Consider the following 18,115-nt stretch of genomic DNA (forward strand, 5'->3'; position numbering starts at 1 on the left):
TGGGAAGGAGGGGAAGGCATGTGGTCAGAAGATGGTTGTGGAAAGTTCTTCTGGAGAGGAGGGGAAGGGTTGCAAGGTTGCAGGTGAGTATTGAAGTGACCATAAACTGATGGAGATGATTCTAAGTCTTTGTGAACTAAGCTGCCCTCATGTGTTTTCTCCATTCAGCTTTTGTGTGCTTGGGCTTGGCAGGAGACAAGTTGAAGCCAGAGTGTTGGGGCCATCCAGAGTTATGGTGGCTGACGACAATTCAGCGTTTCTCTAACTGGTCTTTCTCAAAATATTCTCCTGACAGATGTTAACAACAGAAAACTTCCTTGGTCAAAGAAGTTTGGGAGAACTGCTGTATACTCCAATCCCTTCTTAATATGCATATTAACATATTTGAAGCTCTGAGGGTCTCACGTTTGAATACTCAGTTAAATTTAGTGTAGTCAACTTTTTCAAGCTTATTTGCATCTCGAGTAGTGTGTGTGTGTTGCATCTGCTAAGGTCTTACAGTTTGGTTTAGGTTGGGTCATTCACCTCACTGCCACATAAAATGGTAGGAACTTTTCTTTTCATTCAACATGTTTAAATGATCTGCAGTTAGCCATTTAGAGTCACATTGATTTAGGGCAGAGCAATACCTACTGTTTTCTGAAACACTCCTCATTCTTTATGAACCTATTTCATGTGCCTGTTCCATTTATTACCAAATAAACTTAAAAAACAAACAGACTGTAAACTGGCTTCCTTATTGTTTTTCCAGGACCATAAGAAGTCGATGTGAGAACTGGCAAGGAAAGCCGGACCATCTTAAATGATTAGGATTAGGATTAGGGAGGACAACAGTCAGAGTTACTTGTATTATTATTTTACTACTACTACTAACCAGGATTTTCATGGTCTTTACAGTTTACAAATTGTTCTCATATGCGTTATTTTTCAAAACCACATTTGGTCATTATTGAGCAAGGTACAGCTATCATTGGTGAGCACAAGGAACATAGTTTGGGGAGATGACAAATGAAAAGATATGATGAGGAAAAAAAGAGAGGAGCTATATGGACTGGAGCTTAAAAAATATCGGGGACAGTGGTCTAAAGCATGCATTCTCAGTGAAGGTCAAAATTACCATGGGTGTAAAAAGTGGTTTAGGGGAGGCAGAAAAACGAGTAAATATTACTGAACTTTGGACCCTCCAAAGGGCCACCGTAAAAAAACAGACATGCCATGTGTTAGTGGTATTAACATTTCTTGATGGGGGTGGCAATTAGGGAAAAAAACATCTCAGAAGGCTTGTTGGTTGGGGGTGGTGATGGTGGTGAGATTTTGTGGTTTAAATTCCATGGTGCCTATGGAACTTTTTGACAACTGTCAGTGTTTCTTCTGTTCCCAGACACATTAGACAATTAATTTGTCTAGCACAGAGTCTGCATCTGGCTTCATTCGTCTGCCTGTCTTGCTCAAGGCCCTATGTGACCTTGTTTTGTGCCTTTAAACCCTCTCTTCAAGCCACAGTTAACTGAATTAGGGTGGACACAAGCAAAGATCAGTTAAGGCATAGATTGACCGGTGAATGATTGGCTGATCTCGGGGAGCCTGGCTGCGGTCACTTCCTCATGTCAGACTTCTGTGGTGCTATTCTTGTTGCTATGATGTGTCTACCACTTCTCCCTTTGAGATAACTTGAGTGGTTCTCAAAGGAGACCAGGTTATAACATCACTGCAGTTGTAACACTTGGTCTGCTGGTGTCCCATTTGAGTGAGGCTAAATGTAATTGAATGAAGGCGTAAGAGAAATTTATTTGAATCTTCAGCTCTTTGTCCTTCATGTATTAATCATGTATTAGTTAAGGGAGGGCTTTCCTGGTCATTGTAGGTTTAGCAGCATTCCAGGCCCTCCCCACTAGGTGCCAGAAATGTCCCCTCTGCAAAGTGTGACAACCAGAAATGTCTTTGGACGTTGCCACATGTCCCTTGTGGGGCAGAGTCACCTCTGGTTGAGAACTACTGATATTGAGAAACTAGAATGTAAGAAAATTATAAATTTCCTAATGGTATCATGATCAGAAATGCCTTAAATAAAGGGTTTGTGATCTGCTGTTAAACTTCACCTTAATAAGGATGTTACCAGAAATGATGGAAGACAGTCTTTGAGAGCTGAGACCAGTGTTGTTACCAAGGTATTCACAGCTAGCAGTAATAAGCACCAGATGCTTTCTAAGCAGGTTCTGTATATCAACTCATTAGCTACCCTGGCAACTCCAAGGAGTCGGTACTGCCATTATTATACCCACCCTACAGTTAAGGGAGCTGAGACATGAGTTGTTGAGAGACTTGCTGAGGTCACCGAACTGGTAACAGCTGAGTTACCCAGACAACCCAGTTCTAGGGTCCACATGTTTATGAAAACATAACCTCTTGGTCATACTGTTCTTTCTGTAACATCTGTACTTCTTTAACCTTCACAATACTCAGCATACTACCAAGCATATAACAAGTTCTCACTGGACCCTGATGGGTCCTGTCCATATTGACATTGGCATTTACTGGGGCACTTTGTCCCAGATCTCTGCTCCAAAAATGCCTCCGCTCAAATATCACTTTCTCAGTAAAGATATTCCTTATTGCCCTCTTTTAAAACATTACTCTCCCTCACCTCCCAAACACTTACCCAGCTTTATTCTTCCCCACAGTACTTATCACCATCTGACATTTATTTATTGTTTATTCCTCCACTCCCCAACAGACCAAAATAGAATCTGCATGAAAGGAGGGGCTTTGCCTATGGTGTTTGCTGCTATATCCACAGCACCTTGAACATTCTTTGGCATGCCATCAAATGTATGAGATGAATGAAGAAATCCTTTAACTTAATCCTATATCCAATATCCTTGCTTTGATTATCTGTCCTTACTTTTTCCTCAGTACTGCTTTTAAAAAATAATCTTTCTCTGAATGAATAGGAACATTTATGCAGGAGAGGGGCCCAGCCCTCAATAGAAATGCCAGGGTATTGGGGATCCCCCACTAGTACTGACCAGATGTATACTAGTGGCCTATGTCACTTACATATGTTTATTTTTAATTTTGCTTTGCTGGTCTGTGAAAGTAATCCAATAGAGTCATTACAATATGCATACTCAGAGAAAATAACTTATGTTTTGCTTTATATTTACATAGAACAATTATAAGCTATTCTTTTAAGAAAGATGTTACAGAAGAAAGATGTTACATACTATTCAGTGACAGATTTTGCACAAAAATCTGATTCTACCTTCTCATTTCTCCGTATAACTACTATTCATAAGCTGAAAAGAATATAATTTTAATTAAAAGTAATTTAAAAACTTAGCAATTGCTCTCATTATATAGAAAATGAAGCCACATAGAAACACGGTCAACACCACTTTGTTTCCAAGCTAACCTTTTCTCACCCTCCAAACACATATTCAAAATTTTGGGGCTCCCTTCTCTCCCCAAAGTGGTGGGCTTAGGGCACTTGCCCAGTATGGCTGTTTTATAAAAATCATCAATTGCTTTCCTGCAATTAGGCATTTCAGGCCATTATGTTTCTCTAGACATGAAATAGCTCATTTCCCAAGCCTGAGTACTAGCCCTAAGAAATTTAAATCAAATTCAAACGTCATATGTGTTCAAACTCATCCTTGGATCCTGTGCAGCTCAAATAGGCTTGGCAAGCAAACAAATGCCTCCCTGTTTAGCGGGGGTAGAGGGCTGGAACAGATGCCTCCAGAGTAGTAAAGCTCTTCTGCAGAACACAGTCCTCTGTACTCATCATGGGTTCTCAGCTTTCCAAATTCCCCATGTCTCATAATTGAGCATACTGCCCCTGGCGCCCCTGAACTCCAGTGCCAGCTTCCTGAACACTTCAGTAGGAGACATTCCATTGCTCTCTAAATATTGCTCAGCACTGGGTCACAGTTTTAGAGGTAATATAGTGTGATTTTATACTACACATTCTTACATAAGAATGTCATTTAAATATTCTCCAAACTTTTTTGGGGGGGTTGCGGTTTGAGGTTAAGAATATGATACTGCAAACAAATATAAATTAACTTAGACCAGAGATATCTGATAGAACTTTTACAGTGGTGGAAATGACCTATATCTATGCTGTCCAGTACAATAGCCATTAGCCACACGTTGCTATTAAGTACTTGAAATGTGGCTAATGCAACTGAGGAACTGAATTTCATTTTAATTTTAACTTATTTAAATCTAAACAGCCACCAATGGCTCCAGTATAGCCGTGGTCCTCAATCTTTTCGGCACCAGGGATTTTGGCACCAGTTTCATGGAAGACAGTTTCATGGACTGGGGTGGGGGTGCATGGTTTTGGGATGAGTCAAGTGCATTATATTTATTGTGCTCTTTATTTCTAACCAAATGCTACTGCTGATCTGATAGGATGTACCAGTCTGTGGCCTGGAGGTTGGGGACCTCTGCTATATAGGGTCATGTATAAGACTGTCCTTCAAGAAGATGGACTTCATCTGACACCAAGACTTGGAATATAGGAAACTTAAAACTATTTTAAAGTAGATCTTAATTTTAAATAAGATCCTGAGATTTCACTCTCTCCTTGTCTGGAGATGGGGTGACTCTTGGAGATGGAAAAGCAAGCTGCTCTGTACTCTGGCATTCCATAGAGATGGTTCCTAAGGACGTTGCTAACTTTAAGACAGTGTAGAGACTGGAATTTCAGAGGGAAAATCAGAGATGGTCAAGTCTATCACTCTCTCTTCCTCTCACTGACCGTCTTCACTCTATTTCCACCATCACCTACTGCAGTGGCCTTATTTTCAATATTGGGGAAATTTTTTATAGTTTTGAAAGGTTTGTAGTGGCAAGAAGCACATGCCTGAGAGATTCTAGGCTCTTGAGGAGGGTCTAGGGTGGCATGGGTTTAGATATTAGAATAAATTCACTCATTTAAAACCCATATAAATTAACTTCAAAGACCCAGATGGCAAAGGTATTCACTCAAGCATCTCAGGGGTGGCATAGCCCAGGAGCAAAATGGAGTGGGAAAATTCCCATCTGACGTGGAGGGAACTTCATGAAGTGAGGACCATGCCAAAAGTGGATGTGGGAACAAAAGGAATGGTGAAGTGATTGTACCTCTCAGCTGTGAACAAAGAGAAATGTTTATAGTCAGGACTCAGACACAGAGTTTCAGATACACAGGGACCTTCTTCCTATTCCTTCCAACCTGAGGATAGCACCTGTCTCATGAGTAAGTGCTTGGATACTTGGCAGGCACTGGAGAAGTCATCTGTCTTGGGGCAAGAAGGCAAAGAGTGCTACTGCCCAGGGCAGGGGGTACCACTGTCAGACTGGCTGTGGAAGAGCTACAGAGTCATGTGACAAACATACAGAATCCCAGCCTCTTCAGCAGATCTGAAGTCGGACGTGACAAAACACATCTTTAACAAGTGATTTTGATACACAACTAGATGTGGGGAATCCTGCAAAGACTGAAGGAAACAACCTTTCTTGTCAGGGGAGGTGACCAGGAAGAGCTGAATGGCACCAGTTATGTTATAACTGAGGTCCTCTGGCTGCGGCATGAGACTAAAAGAACTCTAGAACCTAGAGTGATGCATCCTGTATTATTAAAGCTTACATCTCACATTCGAGTGGGCTTAGCTGCGGTTGTCTACTTTCTACAAATTCTTGAGAGGGCAGTGTATAGATCAGTATTGACCAAGTTATGCTTAGTCCATTGTCTGAACCAAACATTGTCTTAACAATATTGTTTTATGTGTGGGTGATAGATAATAGCAAAAGTATTTATAAAGAATCTATAAATATGAGAATATATATATATATAAAACCTAATCACTGTGCTATACACCTGAAATTAATACAACATTGTAAATCAACTATATTTCAGTAAAAAAAATTTTTTTTTAATTTAAAAAGTAAAATATTCCAGTAAAAGAAATATATAAAGATGATTAAGCTGTTAGTTAAGGTCCCATAAGAACAAATATTTACTACTAACTAACTAGAAAGCATAAAAAGGTACACTCCAAACAGAATCTTATTTTGAAATTTTAGTGTTAACAGATGGCAATTTCACAGCTTAAAATAGGAAAACACTGAGGGGAACTGGTGTCCAAATTGGGTCCAGCCACCCCATGAACTTAAAAGCTTGCTCTGTTGTGCAGAGATTTTCTTCCATATTTGTGATAATTGACAGTTGTTATGGGCAGTCTCACAGGTAAGCGTCCAACCCTGATCTCTGCTCTCTTTTTGAATCCACTGGGAGCTCTGAGGTCTCAGAGTTCACATGCCTGTTGAATGTGTTGGTGGGCTCTTTGGCAGAAGACCCGTTTCCCTATTTTTCCTGTTTCTCTCCTTTCCCATTGGGCAAGATGTGGACAGAGGAGTTTATGGATCTCCTCCAGTGATATTGCTTGTACCATGTAGGACCCAGGTCACAGAATCTCTGAGGTATACACAGGTAGGAAGCCCAAAAAGAGAAGAAAGGCATCACTTCTGTTTTGTTGGTTGGTATGTGCTTCTCACATAAGGTTCACAAGTCTCTTTTCTAGAAATGAGCAGAGACACAAAGATCTCTCGACTTGAACACGTGTGGGCAAACCCATTCTCACGCATACACTGACACATACTGTCAAAGCTCAGAAACAGCCTTCAGTTAACGTGACTGAAGCTGGTGCTGGGTGGAGAAGGAGCCTCCTTAATTCTCTTGGTAGACCAGCTCGTAGGGGCTCCAGGTAGACAGAAGATCCAGCGACAGGTTTTTCTGCTCTTGGTCTGATGTGACAAGGTGGTAACCCAGCAGGTTCATGGTATTCCTGCAGACTTTCTGAAGTCGAAAAACCTTTTTATAAGGCAGGGACCAGCGCCAGGCCTGAGAGACATTGAGGGCATTCCTGGCATTTGTGTGGAAGGCGTGCTTACCCATGCCCTTGCCTCGAGTGATATTATGTACCCAAGTCTGGAGCCGGGGCAAGAATTTCAGCCCTACGTATTCATACATTCGGGCAGTTTGGGCCAGAGGGTCCCGGACCAAGTCCTCATAGCGCACGAGCAGGTAGCGCTGCCTTAGGGCTTTGGGCAAGGACTGCACGGCTTTGAAGATCTCCAGCTGGCTTTGGCAGATGACTTGCATTGCATAGTAAGGTTGATCCTCCTTCTTGAGTTTCTGCCGATGCTGCCCCATCACAATGTGGCTGTCAATCTTAAGTTCATTCGTAGTGTGTTCTCGGGACCGGAACACTGCGCGGGGGTCCCGGACCAGGTGCACAATGTGCAGGTTGAGGGAAGGGTCTCTCAGCAGCGGGTAGAGCACCTGCAGGTTGAAGAAGCGCACCTCCTTGAGCACCACATGGCTGTAGCTGCGGCAGGCCTCCTCCACCACCTCGAAGGGCTGCTGGTGGCACAGAATCCTGCAGTGGGCCTGGGGTATGATCTTATCTCGTGGGAAGAGGTTGCAGGCAGGTGGGGAACACAGGGCCCGGCTGCCGTCCCACTGGAATAGGCTGGACTGTTTCCGGGGGCCAGGATTCATGTAGGCATCAAAGACGCTCATGTCACACAGAAAGACAGCCCGAATGAGGTCCCGCACAGCCATATGCAGCCTCTGGGCTGTGCTTTGTGTGAAGGTCATCCACACATGCCAGGCGGGCTCCATCAGGTAGAAGACATCTGGGTGCTGTCCAAAAAGCTGCCCTACAAAAGAGGAGCCAGAGCGCCATGAAGACAGGACCAGCACATGCACGTGAGGGGGCTTGGGTTCCTCCTTCACCTGCAGGGAGTTGTCGTCGTGGGAGTACACAAGGATGAACAGGATGAAAATGGCCATCTGGGAAGCCAGGAACAGCAGGAGCTTCATTCTTTTGAGCGGTATCATGCTAAAGTGATAGACCATGGAAGAACAAACAGAGGGGTATTTTAGGCTATCACAACATAGAATTGTATTGTACAGATGTACCACAATTTATCAGTATTTAACCAGTGTCCTCATTGGTGAGCTTGGGGTTGTTTCCAGTCTTTGGCCATTTTAGAGCTTTCAGTAATGACCTTTATGTTCACACATCTTTATCCAAGCATGTAAGCTAACTCCCAAGAAGCGGAATTGCCGAGTCAGCGAGTATGGGTATGTGTACCTTTGGTATCTGTTGTCCAGTTAGGCTTCATACTGATTATAAGCCATTGTCTGTGTCTAGAGCTCCAGAGATTTTAAGGAGCAGATTTTAGAGGAGGAATTGGACAGCCACAGATGTGACTCTTGGAGTTTATGGCTTGCTTCCTGAAGAGGTAGAACATGCTTTGCCAGCCCATGGGCTTCCCTTGGAAGTCCCCTAAACCTTCTGGGAAGTGTGTGATGACCTCAGTCAAACATTAAGTGGCAGTGGCCCAGAAAACTTTCTTTTCCATTCATGACAACAATGCATTTCCTCCACATTTGCCAACAGATCCAGTGAGGATCATCTCTCCCAGGTGCCAAAAAAAAGCACATTGTTATATGCCAGGAACATGTCAATGAATAGTGATTCCTGTCTTAGCCCTAAAGGTTAGAGCAGGACCAGCTAAGAACAGGACCTAGTTCTTTTGAGCTTGAGCCCAAGAGGAAATGATTAGAAACTAAGCCATGTTTGATAATGACTCAAGAATTGAGCCAAGTATTGAGGAACTGACCTTCTCCCAAAGACAATATGAGTATGAGGAAAAGTTTGGAACAAAGATAGGAATTAATGGAGTGAAAGAGAAAGGAAAGAACTTGACCTGTGTAGAAATATAAGGCTAGAATTTTATAGGCAGGGCCTATAATCAGCTCAGGAAAAAGCTAACATTTCCTAGAGACTGGTTACATGAACCTTTTAAAAGTCCACCTCCTGCCCCCATGTGGCTTCGGGCCAGCTCAGGGTCCAGAGTGGGCTACATGCTCTGAGCACTCCTTGCCTGCCTGTGGTTCCTGACCTCATGCCCATTCTTACCCAGAGCTGGAGCCTGGCCTTCAGACTCGTCCCCGGTTGTCCTCAGGCTTTAATTGGCCACAGTTTTCAGGGACTGCCAAGGGAACCCTCTCACTTACTTTCTCTGTTTTTTCTTTGCATGAGCAATTTCCCTGGCCAGCAGGAAAGTATGCTTTTGTAAAGTGAATCCCATCTCTTGTCACTGGGATCTGGATACAACCTGGATCTAAGCAACCCATAATGGGGCTGATGAGCTCAGCCAGAGACCCCTGAAGGTGTGTCTCAGGGAAAGATCATCTCTGCAGTCACTGGAATCAGTGTAGAGGCAGCCCAGAAAGAACAGGAAACTGAAGGCTTTTCATGGCAATCTCCTCTCATCTAACCATCACCCCTCCCTGGCTGTCCTACACTAACCTCCACTGTAGACCCTCCTTGAGGTTGGGAAGCATGTATGAGAGGTCCCTAGTGCACCTTCCTGAGTGTTGTTTTCTGGCTATTTGATGCATGCTTGAACCCTGCCCTCCCTGTTATCTAATCCTGAGTCTGCTCATCTCTAGCCTGGCTTTTATAGTAGGTAACCTCTCACTTCTGTCTCTCCGTTCTCTCCCTCAGCTCTCCACTTCATTCACTGCTACCAAAATCTATCTTTTTTTTTTTAAATCTGTCTTTTTAAAGCACAAGCCTGTCGCTCCCTTCCTTAAAGCCCTTCAATAGCTTTCTGACACATATAGGATTAAATCCCCATTTCTAATGTTTGGGGATTACCTACATAAATTCGATCTACATAATTCGATCTTAGATCTCCTGTCACTCCCTTCCCTTTCTGACACCTTAGGTTCTGGATTTTACTTCCAGTTCTTCCAACTTACCCTGTTATTTATTGTTAGTAATTTAATTTATCTTTGGCTGTGCTGGGTCTTCGTTGCTGCGAGGGCTTTTCTCTAGTTGCAGTGAGTAGAGGCTACTCTCTAATTGTGGTGCACAGGTTTCTTATTGTGGTGGCTTCTCTTGTTGTGGGGCATGGGCTCTAGGGCTGATGGCCTTCTGTAGTTGTGGCTCCCGGATTTTAAAGCACTGGCTTAGTAGTTTTGGCACATGGACTTAGTTGCTCCGCAGCAAGTGGGATCTTCCCAGACCAGGGAGGGAACCCCGTGTCTCCTGCATTGACAGGTGGATTCTTTACCACTGAGCCACCAGGGAAGCCCCTGTCCCATTGTTTACAAGCTCTGAGACATTTGCAAGATAACCACTCTTTCCTCAAGATTCTGCCCACCTCTCAGCTTTCTCCCTGAAAGCTATCTTATTTCCTCCCAAGATTTAGTTTTCCCCCGAACTTTCCATTCTCATCCATCTCTCTCTTTCTCTGTAGTACAGTTAAGTGAAGTGAAAGTTGCTCAGTCATGTCCGACTCTTTGCGACCCCATGGGCTGTAGAGTCCATGGAATCCTCTAGGCCAGAATACTGGAGTGAGTAGCCTTTTCCTCCTCCAGGGGATCTTCCTAACCTAGGGATTGAACCCAGGTCTCCCGCATTGCAGGCAGATTCTTTACCAACTGAGCCACAGGGGAAGGACCTGTAGTACAGTGGAGGATGAATATCTCTCACTGAGTTGCTATTACTTAAAGGTAAATGCTATGTCTTATCTTGTTTACTGGCACATAAAACACACAACTGATTAGGGCTCATTAAACACTTGTTGAACAAATAACTAAATAAATGAGTGTGAGAAGTGGCATGTGTGCACACATGCTGAGTCACTTCAGTCATGTCCACTCTTTGCGCCCTCATGGACTGTAGCCTGCCAGGCTCCACTGTCCATGGGATTCTCCAGGCAAGGATACTGGAGTGGGTTGTCATTTCCTCCTCCAGAGGATCTTCCTGGTCCAGGGATCGAACGCATATTAGTTACTAAAATTTAGATGATTTTATTGAATATTGAGTACAAAACCAATACTATCTCAACTGCAAGGAGCAAGATATTAAGTCAGAACCTTAGTTTAGAAGCAATATGGCACAGTGAACTTAACTCCAAAAAAATAGGTTCTATACAGAGCATGTATTATTTAGAACTAAGGGGGTAAAAACCACGAGCATCATTAAAAAAATATTTATTAATAAGAAATTAAAGTCCCATCGAAGGGCAATAGACTACTCACAGAACTTCCCTGGGTTTGTTAGTAAGAGAAGAAAGTAGAAGGAAAAAAACACTCAGCACAGCCTATCATCTCCTTCCAAAAAACGTAATTTAAAAACATATTGGAGTCTTTCCTGGTGGTGCAGTGGATGAGAATCAGCCTGCCAATTCACAGGACATGGGTTTGACTCCTGATCTGAGAAGATTCCACATGCTGCAGAGCAACCAAGCCTGTGTGCCTCAACTACTGAAGCCAGCATGCCTAGAGCCTGTGCTTTGCGGCAAAAGAAGCCACTGCAATGAGGAAGCCTGAGTACCACAACAAAGAGTAGCCCCCACTTATGCAAGTAGAGAAAGCCCAAGTGCAGCAACAAAGACCCTGTGCAACCAAAAATAAATAAATAAAAGAAAAAAATAAACACTATATTGGGACTTCCTTGGCAGTCCTGTGGTAAAGACTTTGCCTTCCTAGGCAGGGGGTCAGGTTCGATCCCTGTTCGGGCAGCTAAGATCCAATATGCCTTGTGGCCAGAAAACCAAAACATAACACAGAAGCAGTGTTGTAACACATTCAATAAAGACTTTAAAAACAGTCCACGTGGGGCTTCCTTGATGGCCCAGTGGTAAAGAACCCACCCGCCAATGCAGGAGATACAGGTTGGATCCCCTGATCTGGGAAGATCTCATAGGCATTAGAGCAACTAAGCCAGGGTGCTGCAACTACCGAACCTGTGCTCTAGAGCCCATGAGCCGTGACTGATGAGCCCCTGTGCGGCAACTGCTGAAGCCCGTGCCCCTAGAGCCCGTGCTCTGCCACAAGAGAAGCCACCACAGTGAGAAGCCTAAGCACCACAACTAGCGAGTAGCCAGAAGACCCAAAATAAATAAATTTTTTTTTTTAATTTAAAAAAGGTATTTTACTTCCAGTTAGAAGTTCCAGACTCGTCCGCAGCCTTACAAGACAGAAGTCTCTTCTACCTTGGCTAACTCACTGGCCTCATAATTTAATCTTATTTTACGTTGGAATGGAGCTCCACAACTTTGAAAGCCCTTCTAGCCACAGTAATGACAACAGTCCAATTAAATACCTCACGTAGAACAGTGATGAGCCACACCTCCATATTTCCGAATAAGTGAACTTTAATTCTCAGTGATAAAAACAGCCCCACCTGATTAGACCTGGATATTTTGTGTTCCAGATCTGAGAATTCAGTTATCACACTTAATCGCAGCTGAGCTAGAGAAAATCTGTAGTTTCTAGCACCTCTGGTCCTCACTTCCCAGTACCTGAGCAGAGGAGAAGCTACAGGAAACACAGAAGTCAGCATCGGAATAAGTAAGACGAACCAGCTGTAAAGTATACATCGGAATAGCCCCACTCATTTTCTAGGCTCTTTCTTAGGGATGGGGGTGGGTGGGGTTAGGAGAGCTGCTGGCAGGCAACTTGTGCTTTTGAAGAAGATTATCCAGGTGATTCTGATCCAGCCCCTCTCCAGCACCTCCTATCTGCCATTCACAAAGAAGTGCCCGGCTTAGTTGCCCCATGTTATCTGAAACTCCACTCCAAGGACCTAGGAATAATGGCCCTGCTCTGGAGGTGTACACGGGAAATTTTCTCCTTACCTTGTTAACGTCTTGGGCTTCTCCACTGCTCTGAAGGCTCTGCCAGCCAAGTTGTGCAGCTTTTTTCCTCTGACTCACCAGCTCCTCTCTCAGCTTCCTTCTCCTCCTCAAATCTTGCATAACCATCCCTACTCAGAGCACATTTCACTGTCTTCTTCCTCTGGCCCAAAATCACCCACCTTCCAAGACAGGGTTAAGAAAGCACTGGCTGCCAGGGAGGTGTGATCCCAGCAGCTTTTAACTCTAAGAGACTCGAGGGGTGGGGAGATGCTGCTTGAATGGGCCGGGCCTGGAGAAACAAAGGAGGAAGTATTCTCTCCCACAACTGGAAGGTGATGCTGGATGCTAAATTCCTTGAAGACAGAGGAAAGGTTAACTCTCTTAAGGCGAAGTGGAGAAAGGAAGGGGACTCCAGAAGTACTTGAGGTTGATAGGGAAGTCACAGGACAATGACAGCCAAAATGACCCAGTGTGATACCTTACTCTTAATCTCTGTTGCAAAAAGAGGAGAGAAAACCTAGAAGGTATTTCTGGGTTGTACCTTCCTGCTCACCCCACTGTATTTATGGGGATAAGTTTGTTTGGCTTCTGTGTTTTTTCACCATCTTCACCCTTCTTGTACAAGGCAATAACTAGATGTCCTGCCTAGATGTAGTAACTCATTCTATGGGAGGAGGTAGATGTAATGGCCTTTAGTTGGGGTATGGGAAATTTCCCCCTCAAGGAAAAAAAATGTTATTATAAAAGATTATAGCTTCTAACTAGCTGTGTGTACTTGGGCAAATCATGCAACTACTTTGAACTAATTTACATGATTGTTGTGAGTATAAAGCAATAACCAAATTGAAAAAAATTTTTTTAATTGAAGTATAGTTGGATTTACAGCAAAGTGACTCAGTTTAGCTGAATTTTTTTATTCAGTTAACTTAAACATGGAAAAGTCACTCACCCAAATTATTAAATAAATTAATATGAATTAATTGTAATTAGTTAATTACAAATAATTCAATTTACTAAGTAAATTGAATAAAAGTTATTTTAAAAAATGACTACTACCTCCCCCCACCACAGTGCATAGGAACCACAGACCTTTCTGTCTGAAAGGGGCTGGGAGGGGGCGTGCATTCAGTGGTTGTTCGACTTCTCTCCAAAAACAGTGTCAGTGACCTCAGAGTTTGGGCAATATTTTTTTTTTTGCTTCCTTATTTTTAACACTGGGTTGTTTATAGGTATTTGTTAAAAATGGGTTTTAGTTGCCATTTACAAAATATTCTAAAGAGTGAATTATAAAATGTCCCAAAATAACTAAATAAAAAAAATGCCTCAGGAAATTACAGGCTTGTCATGATGGCCTATTATCTAATCACAGACACTAAGTACAGTCAGCTCACCTTGTCCTTAGCTTCTCCATCTGAGGGGTCAAACAACCTTGGTTAAAAATGTGCAGAAAATTTTTTTTTTGCCAATAAGTTCTACATGCTGCTGCTAAGTCGCGTCAGTCGTGTCTGACTCTGTGCGACCCCATAGATGGCAGCCCACCAGGCTCCCATCCCTGGGATTCTCCAGGCAAGAATACTGGAGTGGGCAGTCAGTTCCTTCTCGAGTGCATGAAAGTGAAGAGTGAAAGTGAAGTCGCCCAGTCGTGTCCGACTCTTAGCGGCCCCATGGACTACTACTAGCCTACTAGGCTCCTCCGTCCATGGGATTTCCCAGGCAAGAATACTGGAGTGGGGTGCCATTGCCTTCTACATAGCACATAGTAAAACTTAAATTTGCCAGGCACAGGCAACTATTTTTATAGCATTTACCGTGTATTTACAGCTATTTACATAGCATTTGCATTCTATTACAAGTAAACTCGAGATTATTTAAAGTACACAGGAGGATGTGTATAGGTTATAAGCAGAGACTACACCATTCTCTCTAAGGGACTAGAGCATGGCTTCAGTGAGAGTCCTGAAACCAGTTCACCTGTGGATATAGAGGAAGAGATGATTGTACAGGTGAGAAAATGCAGATCACTAAAGGGAGGTCTTCAGGTCAAAGGCCGAATTATATAAGGCAACACACCAGATTTCCCAAGCCTTGAGTCAGCCATGAAAAATAGCCTGTATAGTTTCCAGGAATTTAATTCAGAAACCATCTGACAGACATCTGCTCCCTTTCGTGGAGAAGGGAGATCCAGGAGAGAAGTCGCAGGTAGTGCAGCACTGGCACAGACTGACTTCTCTTTCTTGGCAGGCAAAGGGCCTCTTCCACTGTATATTCTTTGTCATAATCATAGGTTCAGCCACTGGATTTGACATGTTATGAATTGTACAATCACTGTGTAATTGACACAGACCTTTATATAGTCCCTTCTTCCTGGTGGTGAGTTTGTTGTGGAATTAAATGAGTTGTCATTCTCTGGGGAAATGGAACCTACATTTCACTTGGCTCATCTTGGCTAGGAGTAGGGGAAAAAAAGATGTGGAAGCTCTTTACAACATGTACAGGAGTAAAGATAAATCGTGGTGGAGTGAGAGCAACTGGTTTGGGGTCAGACATCTGGACAAGTCATTCCACCTCCCCAACCCTAGAATATCAGCACAAAATATATAGTCACCTAATAGAATGCTTGTGAATGTTAGGATTGAATTAATGCATGTAACAACCCTAACACAATATTACACCATTCCCTTCTCCAGGGGATCTTCCTGACTCAGGGTTCATACCTATGTCTCCCACATTGCAGGCAGATTCTTTACCGTTTGAACTACCAAGGAAGCCCCTGTTACCAGGGAAGCCCCTGTTAGGACAATGATGAGTTTAAAAGTGGTAGTTATTATTGAATCGTAATAATGTCTCTTTTTTCTTTCTCAGCTGTTGGCTCATTTTCCAAGTCCTTGAAAGAGAGAGAATAGGCAGAGTTGTGTGGGTTCTGGGATAAGATAGGCAGTAGTATCTTTTCTGGTTTCCATCAGCTGAGCCCCTGAAGGCCCATCATCAACACGAATAAGCAGACCTGTGGTGGTGCCTTGTATTGATTTCAGTAGTGTGACCCTAGCTTCCTTCCTGTTTCTCTCTAGCAGGTGGAAGAGAAATTTCTCTTCCTCAAAGTGACTCTACCACTGCAGAGATACAAATTGAAGGGCAAAACTGGCGGTCAGTAGTTCTGCTTTTATTCTTATTGTAAAAGTAATACTCGTTAATTATAAAAAATCTGAAAAATGCGAAATGTATAAAGAAGACAGCATAAATCTCTTTACATTTTGCTGCCCAGAGAAGAGCACTGTTGATCATTTTTCCCGTGCCTGCAGACATCTGTATAATTGAGATCACATTGAAAATGTAGTTTTATATTTATTTTCCTTTTGTCTTTATTTTGAAATATTTTAAATTATGAATTAAAATTAGGACATAAAGGTACAATTTAACAAATAGTATAAAGGAACTACCACTCTAGGAGAAAAAAAAAACAACAAGAAACAGAACATTGCCAAAGCTGCCTCAGTATCCCTCCCCTCATCACTCAGAGGTGACCACTTCCATGGTAGGCAGTTCCTTGTTCCTCCTTACAGCAGCACAATTGAATTTTCCCCAGTTTGACCTCTTTCTAGGTAGAATTATACCACATGTATTCTTTTGAGATTTGCTTTTTTCGTTTCATGTTATCCTTGTAAGATGCATCACATTGTTACATGCAATTATGGATTTTTTTTGGTTTGTTTTTTATTACTGTGTAATATATCCAGTTTTTCATTATTACATATAACACTGTATAACACTGTGGCAAATATGGTGATCTTAATGATTTTTTAAAAAATTTTTGTTTATTAATATTTGACCATGCCAGGTCTTAGCTGCGACACATGGGATCTTTGATCTTTGTTGCAGCATGCAGGGTCTTTTAATTGCGGCATATGGGGTCTATTTCCCTGACTAGGGATCAAACCTAGGCCCCCTGCATTGGGAACACAGCGTCTTAGCCATTGGACCACCAGGGAAGTCGCACTGATTTTAACGACTAATGAAGCACCTCACATAGTCCTGGGTAGAAGTAGCCGTTCTCACCTCCTTCCTTACATGTGTCGATACACAGATCTTAGCCTCTTTCATTTGTGACTCAGAAATCTGTTAGGAATAACTTCTAGAAAGGCAGGCTGGAAGCAGTAGTTAAGAAATAGGTATTCACAGTAATTAATAAAAAACTTAGGGTATCCAAAACAGAGGGCATTCCCAATAAGGAATTATGGAGCATGAAGACTATGAAGACCATTATAGCTATCACTCATTGAGATCTTGCTACAAACCAGGTACTGTACTTCACACTTATTTGGGTTTTCACCTTTAGTCTTTGCCATGGCCTTGGGAGGTAAATTCCATAATTTCCAGGTGATGAATAGAGGTTTGGAGAAGCTAAACAATGTATCCACAGTTACATGGTTTATCGTGGCAGAGTCTGAACTCCACCTCAGGTCTGAGTTCAAAGCCCAGGCTTATTCATCAGGTAATATTATCTTCCTATTATCCCATGGACCATTTCTTTAAGACAGCACTGTCCAGTAGAACTTTCTGTGGTGAGGAAATGTTTCTGCACAGATACGGTGACCACTACCACATGTGGACATTGAACACTTGAAGTGTGGCTAATTTTACCATTTTGGAAAATGGAGTTAAGGTTGTACAGATCCAGTCTCTTTCTTAAGTCTCTGAGAATCTGATGATGACCTTCTCTCTAAATAAAGTACACATGTGCTCATCATACAAACACAAAATCATATTCAGGTTCAAGGAGGTCCCAAGTTAAGGATCTCTACAGAAGCCTGCATGCCCTTCAGGTGCTTCTCAAACTGTGATTTGTGGGGCCAGTTGTCTCCCATGGACTATATACAGCAGAGCTCTGAACTCTAACAGTTGCTCTTGGATTTTTACAGTCTGGGGACCCACCTGAATGGTGAAGAGATCCTGGGTCAGCCCCTGAAATAAAGTCTGATTTTCTCAGAATCAAGGAGAAAGCCCTGTGCCAGTTACACTACCCATACCTGCTACCTTCACCCAGACCATCACTCCTTGTGTACTAGGGTTGGAGTTTCTTCACTGATGTACTTGGCTACTTGTTTTTCCTGTCCATGGTGACACTGAAAGGACAGTCCAGTTTTCCTTGTGTTCCTTTTCATGTGGGGGCTCCAGCTTGCCTCTTTTCACTCAGTATGTAGCAGCCTGCAATGTGGATGTTAAGGTCTGAAACTTAAGTGACGTTAAACTCCCTCCATTGGTCGACTGCCCTGTGTGGCTTAACAAACCCTGATGTCAGTCCCAATTATGAAATTGGCTAAGGGGTTGGGCTTAAAGAATGAGTTCTGGAGGACTAGAGCTTTCTGTTTTGGCCTAGCATGTATAGACTATAGTAGTTGGACTT

At 42.9% G+C, this 18,115-nt stretch overlaps 1 protein-coding gene and 1 non-coding gene across 2 annotated transcripts; both read right to left on the reverse strand.

Moving 5' to 3' along the window:
* Positions 1 to 6,715: 6,715 nt before the first annotated feature.
* On the reverse strand, positions 6,716 to 7,891 carry CHST4 (carbohydrate sulfotransferase 4). Its single transcript, XM_065920547.1, has one exon. The coding sequence runs from the start codon at positions 7,889 to 7,891 to the stop codon at positions 6,716 to 6,718; it is 1,176 nt and encodes a 391-aa protein (XP_065776619.1).
* An 8,736-nt stretch (positions 7,892 to 16,627) lies between these two features.
* Positions 16,628 to 16,700, reverse strand: TRNAG-CCC (transfer RNA glycine (anticodon CCC)). Its single transcript has one exon. It is a non-coding gene; the product is annotated as a tRNA-Gly (tRNA).
* Between the last annotated feature and the right edge of the window lie 1,415 nt (positions 16,701 to 18,115).

Source organism: Muntiacus reevesi, chromosome 2 (assembly GCF_963930625.1).
Source record: "Muntiacus reevesi chromosome 2, mMunRee1.1, whole genome shotgun sequence".
In the NCBI taxonomy this organism is placed as follows: domain Eukaryota; kingdom Metazoa; phylum Chordata; class Mammalia; order Artiodactyla; family Cervidae; genus Muntiacus; species Muntiacus reevesi.

What these genes read in the sequence shown, in the direction of transcription:
- CHST4 (XM_065920547.1), bottom strand. Translation starts at nt 7,891, where the DNA reads ATGATACCGCTCAAAAGAATGAAGCTCCTGCTGTTCCTGGCTTCCCAG.